Source organism: Botryllus schlosseri, unplaced genomic scaffold (assembly GCF_051294905.1).
Source record: "Botryllus schlosseri isolate E-star unplaced genomic scaffold, Bs_hap1 Bs17a, whole genome shotgun sequence".
NCBI lineage: Eukaryota > Metazoa > Chordata > Ascidiacea > Stolidobranchia > Styelidae > Botryllus > Botryllus schlosseri.
The window spans coordinates 1,784,057-1,792,892 of NW_027648626.1; the positions used below are offsets into that span (position 1 = coordinate 1,784,057).

General features: G+C 40.4%; 1 protein-coding gene across 1 annotated transcript; it reads right to left on the minus strand.

Annotated features, from left to right (window-relative positions):
* Positions 1-3,676: 3,676 nt before the first annotated feature.
* LOC145459620 (uncharacterized) lies at positions 3,677-5,365 on the minus strand. Its single transcript, XM_080338196.1, has 3 exons — positions 5,145-5,365; positions 4,626-4,951; positions 3,677-3,998 (listed from the first exon to the last, which is right to left on the minus strand). The coding sequence occupies exons 1-3, from the start codon at positions 5,257-5,259 to the stop codon at positions 3,765-3,767; spliced, it is 675 nt and encodes a 224-aa protein (XP_080194322.1). The 5' UTR covers positions 5,260-5,365; the 3' UTR covers positions 3,677-3,764.
* Positions 5,366-8,836: the final 3,471 nt, after the last annotated feature.

The following is an 8,836-nucleotide window of genomic DNA, read 5'->3' on the forward strand; positions in this document are numbered from 1 at the left end:
AAAATGGCATACCAGTAATCATATCATAACGTACTCTCAGCTGTGGTGGGCCTTATTATATGCGCAAACAGTTGTAGTAGTGTCAGAGTACAATAATTTCAGCTAATACCGCAACTGCACGCGAGAGCTTCTACTCAACACCATCTCAGTACCAAGCACAGCTGTCTATAGCCAGCCCAGACAGCAGCCACGCCGCGAAGCACACAGCCGATTAACTTTCTAGACACCTCGTTCGGCGGATAACATTTGACCGATTAAAATTCACGGATTAGTGGTTAATCGTTATCTGTACCACGGAAGGCAGCCGATTACTGACGTTTAATCGACGATTACCACTTAATCGACATCTGTGCAATCCACCCTTAGGCTTCGAGTCGATTATCCCGTATTATCACCTTACAACAATATGGAAGATGTGGAAAGAAGCAACGGCTGAATATTGATCATCTGAATGTTTGGAAGTGCGCTTTAAGCTGGTTGCCATAAAACTTCAATATCAGCTGAACATGTTGGGGTTATCGGTGAAGGTGCTACTTGTCAGTATCAACTCCAAATACGATATCAGCCGGGCTCTAGTTATGATGAATGAGACTCGAGTACGCGACTAGAAACATAATACTCCATTCAGAATCCTATCAATCAGGAACTCGATTTTGCTACGAGCTACGAGAAATCTCACTGTTCCAACTCTGCAAATTTAGAGGTCTCGCAGACCCCCTGAAATTGCTTCGCGGACCACCTGGGATCCACGGACCCCAGGTTGAGAACCACTGGATTAGGTGGTGAATTGAATATGACTCGACGAGAATGACTCGACTCGAGTCAAAACTATACAAGTGTGATTGACTTGTGACTCGTAACCTTGCGACTTGGTTACAGCCCTGCTCTGTACATCATGTTTCGTATGATGCGATACGGCCAATCAAGGTTCACAGATATCCACAGTGAGAAATGCTATTGAAAGCTACGTGGGAAGAACGTCAAGACGTCTGCAGGACCGCATAAACCAACATGTCCCCAGATTTATCAGAACACGTGCGTCACGCGATGTGAAAAGCTCACCCTTAACTCATCCACTTAAGATTGATGCGGATCGATCAAAGGCAATTAATTCTGCCATCGGCAAACATCTGTTGGATAATCCGATTTGTGCGAATAATTATCGAGACGACCGATTTCGAATCGTAGGTCGAGGCCGTTCACAATTCCATTTGTGTGCCTTGGAATCAACTTTTATCAAAATACACCAACCAAAACTCTGTCAACAAAAGGAGTTCGTGTATCACCTAAAAATAGTACATTGAACGCTCTCTCATTCGAAATTTCATGCTGGTGACGTCATATTCTGTGATACGATTGTTGATATACAATGTTCTTTCCAATTCTCTACTAGTTGCTGACGATTACCCCTGACGAGTGTCAGCCGAAAATATTCGGGTTCATTTCAATATGAATATACTATTTAATTGTATATTGAAGTTCTGTACCTCCAAGAAGCTCTTCAATTATTTCATTGGTAAATTTACTCTCCGTTAAACTCAGTTCAGTTCACTTTTAATCATCTCTACCTGGCAAGGCAATGATCGTACAAGCTCAGTACTTCAGGAAATCATCTCCCACTTCTCCATTCAAATCATTAGAATAATTCCAGATTCAGATTTGAGTAGTGAAATCATTTTGCCAGCTCTAGTCATCACAGTTGTGTAACGAGATATTATTCAGCTTTTGCTAACTAGATTAAAATTATAGGTACACAAGTTATCGAAATTAGATTATAATCAAAATAACTTAATTCATCAAATAAATGCGTGCAAATATAAAATTTACTTGATATCAAATAAATGTTCACATAAGAAAGATTAATGGCAAATGCCTGTACACCAGGTTTGACTCGTTTACCGCTATACCGTTTTCCTGTAGCATTTCCAGGTAAACCAGAAACTATATTAAAATTAAAATGACAACATACAAGCATTTTTCCAATTATATTATTATTATATTACCGGCATTTGGCCAGGGTTGTAACCAAGTCACATGGTTCCGAGTCACGAGTCAATCATACTTTTGTGGTTTTGACTCGAGTCGAGTCATTTTCAATTCATCACTGACTCGAGTCCGAGTCCAAGTCACCGTTTAAAGGGTCAAGTCCGAGTCATGGTGTTATGACTCGAGTCGAGTCCAAGTCACAGTATTGAAGTCATGTTCAACTCATGTTTTCAATCCTGCCTGGGTGATATCGAATTCCATGTTTGCGAAACATGCTCATTTTGTCCTTATCAGAGTCTTGGCACGTGTTTATTTAGGCAGATAACGGACAGGTCCTGGCCTCATTTACCGATGCTAAAGATAACTTTACTAATCTTAAAACTTAAAATCAAATATCTCTCTTGTCAGTCTGATACATCACCAATACAAGCATTCAGTTTTTATTATGAACACATCGACGATAGCTCACGAATAGCTGATAGAGAACCAACCCAGCAAACATTTGATGGTCCACACATAGCCCATGGATGTAACATCAAAATTCCCAGACCTATCCTTAGACTGTTCACTCGGACTGGAGGTGTGGACTCCCCTTGACGTTCAGTGACTGTCCGTGAAATCGCTCCCAGGCCAGAGGAGGGAGAAAGTCGGGACTAACCAAACGATCTAATACGTGACCTAATCTGACACTCGCAACACATAATTAGACAGTGTGCCTTATCCACAGTTACCCCTACCATCACCAGGATGAGACACACTACACGATCGATTATCCAGTTTCCGGAAATTATATTACAATCAACGAAATAGCACAAAATGTGTGCAACATTGGAAGAAAAGGCAGGTCCAACAGCTGGAACTTGATACACTTTAAAACAACAGTGTATGCCTTTATTACCACGTATCTTCACCATCGTGAGGGCAAGGTTGCGACAAGATACTGTCTTTCTTTGTATTCTCCATCTAAAATATTAATAGAGAAATGAATTTCAGCGAATATGAAATAATACTTTAAAATGCTATCATATTCCGAACACTTTGATACCAGTGTTGGGATGACTCGAGTCACCTTTTTCGTATGACTCGACTCGAGTGACTTTGCTAAAAATGACTTGACTTGGCGTATCAGAAATGTGGATTGACTTGTGACTCACAGTAAAATTTACGGGTCAATTTCAAGTCATCAAGTAATCGGTGTCAATAAAGATCACTGTATCTTGAAGTTTGGATTGTTTGCGAAACGCTGGTGTAACCCGTGAGAGCGACCAATCATCAAATGATCATGCGCGGTAAAGCACCTTCTTGCGTACCTCTATATTCGTTCATTGATTCAAAATCAATGACCACTCAATCTGTATTTCAAGCAGCTGGCAAAATGCAATGATTCATGCTCATACTTCGAAAACCAACTGGACTCGAATTTTGACTTGACTCAAGTCACCTCCAAAAATCAAGTGAATCGACTTGACTCCAGTCACCTTAGGAAATCAATTGACTTGACTGAAGTCAAAATGTGCAATGACTCGCGACTCGAATGCAGCGACTTGACCCCAACACTGCTTGATACACACATTACAAATTACTGAATAAGACATTATGGTAAATATAACAGAATTAGTGACTGTAAGACCGAGAGTCTTTTGCAAATCAAATTCATAAAACATTGTCAAGCGTCAGCGAATGATCGGAACAATGCCAATTTTCATATTTTGGTGACTATATTTTGGGTTCCTTTCATTGCCCTGGTATTCGTGCGGCCCCGGCCGTACTCTGAAATTCTAAATTTGGCCCTGCCATCGAAAAAGGTTGCGAACCACTGATTTAGAGACAGCAAATATGTTCAACTTACGATATATGATTTGGTATAAACTGAGTTTACACAAAGCCTTTTTCTTTTCATTTCTGCCCTTCACACAGAACTTGCTCCAAACTTCAGCAGTTGCAACTGTTCTATATAATTTTCTCACAGAGTCATTTAGAGAGTGCCCCCCGACGGGAGTCATTGCTTTTACCTGAAAAATTAAGACAAGTTAACACATCATTGCAGTGTCATAAGACAGATGTGGGGAAGTTTGAAGGGCAAAACCAACAAAAATTTTTGGCCATTTCCTTCAGAACGCCACCGTAATGGAGCTGCAATTAATTGAAATTTTCACAAGACCTTCACGGCTCAGCTGCCGCGGCTGCTTAACTCGTCACATGGCACGATGTCTTCACCGTCGCACTTGCTCGACGCAGAGGCAGTCATGTAGAATACGAATTTTATATAGTTGTAAGCAGATCTTTATGAAGGAATGATGTCGAAAGTTCATTCTCTGCGTGACTGCCTTATTGCGTCGAGCAAGCGCGACGATGAAGACTGCATGCCATGTAGCGAGCTAAGCAGCAGCGGGAGCTAGAGCGTGAAGGTCCTGGGGAAATTTCAATAAATTGCAGCTCCATTACGGTGGCGTTCTTAAGGAAATGGCTGCGGATAAAAAAATTTGTTCATTCTTCTCTTCAATTTGAGACCACATCATCTTTGAGCGCAGTGCCCCTTCAATTGTATCAGAATACTAAATGTATTTAGAGCGCAGCAACAAGGTACCATATTTCTTGTGTATTACAAGACAATTCTCTATTATATACTATTCATTTACCATTCTCCACTTCTGCTTAGCAGTATTGATCTCATTTTCAAGAAAGCTCTCCAGTTTCACAACATCCTGAGATGGTTCCGGAACGATATCTTCGATGAGTGTTACACCTGTGCTGTGGTCCTCATTAGCAACTGGTCGGCCATTGGAGTGTAGTAATTGCAGTATCTGTTCCAGTAACCTTTCGTTTTTTTTACAATCTTGTTTCAAGTCTTTTTGGTTCTCGTTGATTTTTGCGATTTCTTTACACAAGAAGTCCATACGAGATCGCTTCGGCTTTGTTTTTGACAAGCTGGTGCCTTCAAGAAACGTTGAGCTCAGTGGAGTATCTGAACAATTGAATATTTTTCTTCACAATACACAACTTCACTCTACTACAATTATTCTACTCCCGCGTTTCATAACCTTTTGCCGTCATTATGCAATGAGAGTAGAACCGCGACGTATGCAACATTTGTCAGATGTCTTGGCAGACCTCAATTTGGTTGCCGCTGTCATAATAGATCAAGCAACTGAACTCACCATTTGGAGTTGGCCATCCCCAGTCTTGAATTGAAAGATCATCTTCAGAAATGGATGCTTGTCGCAAATGATCATCTGAACAGATTGATAACAGCCAGTAGCATCTCAAACACATACACTAGCAGGCATGGGGTGATTAAACGTGCAGAGAGTTTCTAAAATCACCATACTGCTCCATTTAGCTAGACTTTACAAATATTCAGCTTAATATTTTTGAACAGTTAAGAAAGTTATAATGCACTTACGTTAAAATTGTTAAATCATGTTTGCACTCGATGTCGATGATTCACTCGATTCAGTCAACTTTACCAGCAATCTAGACGAGGAGCTCTCTGGCAGAACGATATTCGGCGAACCTTTTGTGCCGCCAGCCAATCTAGCTCGAGATCGTTTTCTCCTCATCCATTCTCGTTTATATATTCTCTTATCAATAAATCTCATAGCCATAACGATATAGTAGGGCTGGGCAGAATCGAATAGAGGTATCTCAATATTGAAATCTCAAGTAGAGTTTTAATGACATATAGCACAGTTGATTGCCAACCAGACAGACAAAATATTACTCCAACACATATAACGTTCTTGCTCAATGGAATGTTATAACCCCGAGAAACAGTATATCTTACCTTTTTGCCGTTCCTAAATTCAAGTTTCGTCAAGAAAGACGTAATAACAGATTACCACTGCTGTTATAGTATCAACATGCCATCACTTATATATGCTTTGTCTGGATTAGAATTGTTATGCCTGGCGATAATCAAACTAACTGACATACTGACCGTATGCATTATTGCATATGATTGTCTACTGACTATATACGTAGCAAGTTGATCACCAATCTATGTGCATGGCGCCAAGCGGTTGAGAATGCTTCCCGGCGATGAGAGCTGCTTAGTCAACCATACCAGACGGTCGCCTGAATCACGTGGAGTCATGGAGTGTGTGTACTGCGCAGTGAGCAATTGCGCATGCGGGTGAAAAACGCTAATCATCTGTAATATTCCCGCTCGACCACATGGCGTCGGAGAAAAAAGCTCAGCGCGTCTTTAAATGATCGCGAATGACCGCAGGAACAAATAGTAACACCTTAGACCATGCATAGCTCTACTTCAATAGCGAAGCGCTGAGTGCATAAATAAGACACTTCAGAAAAAAACACTTGCTTCTCGCCGCTGGCAGTCATTCAAAGTTCGAACTTCCCAGATGAAAATTTGAATGACGTGCCTGTGTGCACTGAGGCATTGCGCATATAGGAGAAAAGCATTTATGATCTCATCCACGAAGCCCGCGCCGCGACAATTGTTAACAATGTTCACCGTTCAGTGTTCACTGTTCATTGATGTTCAGCACAGGAACTTCGGTTTAACACCATACTGCAGTAAAAAAATTGCAAAGTTTATTACACGCTCGAAATAAAAGACCGAAAGAGAATACACCATGCATCAACTCCTCAGTACCAGCATATAATTCCCGTCAAGACAAGCATAATCCTGATCAATTCATAACGAAATACAGATTCAATGTGCGCAGACGCCATTTTGCCGACCGATCGAGCGCATGCGAGTGAAAAACGCTATCTGACGACATGGCGCATGCGAAAAAACGTGTAAATGTGTGATTTTCTTTTGAACCACTTCAAAATGTCTCGGAAGGATGGAATATGGGCACCTATCAGCATAGGAACATGAGATGCTGACTTTTTAGCTGAGACAACGGGAAAATATCCGCACACTGTCAGATTGTGATATCCATAGGATATTTGATTTGGAATTTCAGTGGACTATCCAAAATGTTTGACTGTAGGTATGTCCTTGGATATTCGAAACGGACAACTCTAAACCTGGATAGCCTAGTATATGCCTGCCGTCTGTCCAAGCGGACACTAGAACACTCGGACACGGCTCGGAACTGGCTCCGATGTCCCACGGAGATTAGGTGTTTGCTGGGAACGAATTCACGTTTACATACTATCTGATAGAGAACCAACAAATTCACGTCAAGATACTAGTTGATAGAGAATCAATAGATGCATGTTTATGTAGAGGTATTTACAACAGGCCAGCATGCTGTAAAAGCGTGCATGCAACTATGTGCATTGTGCAGTGACAACAGAACAGATACCTTTTGATTATATTAAAGGTTTTCCCAATTGCATTACAGACTACATCGCAGTTACAGCATTGGAGAAATAATTGTACAATGGGGCTGTTCAAAAACATTTTTTCAAATTTTCCGGCTACTTCTTAAAATTGCTAGATTGCCTAAAAAATCAAATTTGGCTCAATTCCAACCAGTAGAAAGCAATGCTATGAAAGAAACTTTCAGACTAATTACAAATAGAGATTTTCGAATTTTACCGGCAGTCTATGATATTGTTACATTATAGAAAGTAAACGTGGAATGGCAGCGACCGATTTTGCTGCTTCGTTCCGCTTGACTGAGGCTTTATACTCGGCGGGCGCTCGAGCCTTTTCGCACCTGGTTTAGTGTTATTGCGTCAATATTTTAATCGGCCTTGGGGCACGCCTTACTTCTTAGAAGTACGCTCAATGTACCAGTATACACTGCTTACATTATGTAGATAGTGTAAAACCAGGTTTAAGGGATATGCTGCAAATACGAGAGCAGCGATTACATGCTGAACAGGGACAGCTATAGATAGGTTTTACATATAAAATAAGCTAGTTTATCCAATTGTTGGAACAGAAAGCAACGTTTCCCGTGATCAAGCAATTCACCATCGTCCATATCTTATATCATAGGAAAATAAAGATGGCAAACGCTACTGAAGAATGGTATAGGATTCCAGAATCAATTTTAGATGAAATTGAGGATGCTGTGGTAAATTCAGATGTTGACCTTGATCTCAACACGGATTGTGGAAACGAGGGACTTAGCTCAGAAAATATTGTGCTTGGAACTGGTATATCATTAAATGAAAAAGGGAAAAAGATGGTAGCAAGTTGGAAAGGTCTTTTCAAAGAAAACGGGAATTCGGATAAAATTTTGGAACAGTTTTCTGACTTGATGGCGGATTGTTCTTTTCTAGGCTGTTTCAATGAGCCAGTTCCAGATGTGCCTAGTGCTTCTATATATCTTTTGGATGAAATTGATGTAATCGTTGCTTCAGGTATAACTAGTTTGCCTGCAAGATCTGCGAGTATATCTGCCAGAGAGGCTGATATCATAGAATATATTGCTGGCTTCATATTAAGAAGAGTCAAATCACGCTATCTACGTTGCCCAGAACATGATATGGTATTGGAAATTTTAGAAGCTAGTAGCCCATCTGGTGCCTTGATACCACTTTTGGAAAACAGAAGGCTGGTATATCCCTCCTTGGAGCTACAAAGTTTTTTGCAAAGGATATTTCTGGATGTTAGTAAAGAATTTTCAAAATTAGAGTCTGTTGATACTGAAAAACTACAATCATTTGTTGTCTTGTCCCCATATTTTGAAAATTTTATAGATTATGTTGATAATGCAGGCCAATTCCATAAAGAAGTTGTCAAACAGATTTTAAATACTATTTCAACGCTTTTCATTAGGACGCTTGCATTCAGTTTCACCAAGAAATTGGTTGAAAAACTCATGAACTTCAAGTCCGGTAGCAGCTCCCTCAGCTTTAGAAAAAACCTCAAGAAACAATGTTCTAATAATTGATTTAATTTTCTAATGACCCAGTGTTGATT

Excerpts from the sequence above, each read along its gene's own strand:
- LOC145459620 (XM_080338196.1), bottom strand. The coding sequence starts at position 5,259 with ATGTGTTTGAGATGCTACTGGCTGTTATCAATCTGTTCAGATGATCAT. Across the intron at positions 4,952-5,144 it reads GGGATGGCCAACTCCAAATG|ATACTCCACTGAGCTCAACG; the intron begins GTGAGTTCAGTT and ends TCAATTGTTCAG. Across the intron at positions 3,999-4,625 it reads CTAAGCAGAAGTGGAGAATG|GTAAAAGCAATGACTCCCGT; the intron begins GTAAATGAATAG and ends TTAATTTTTCAG.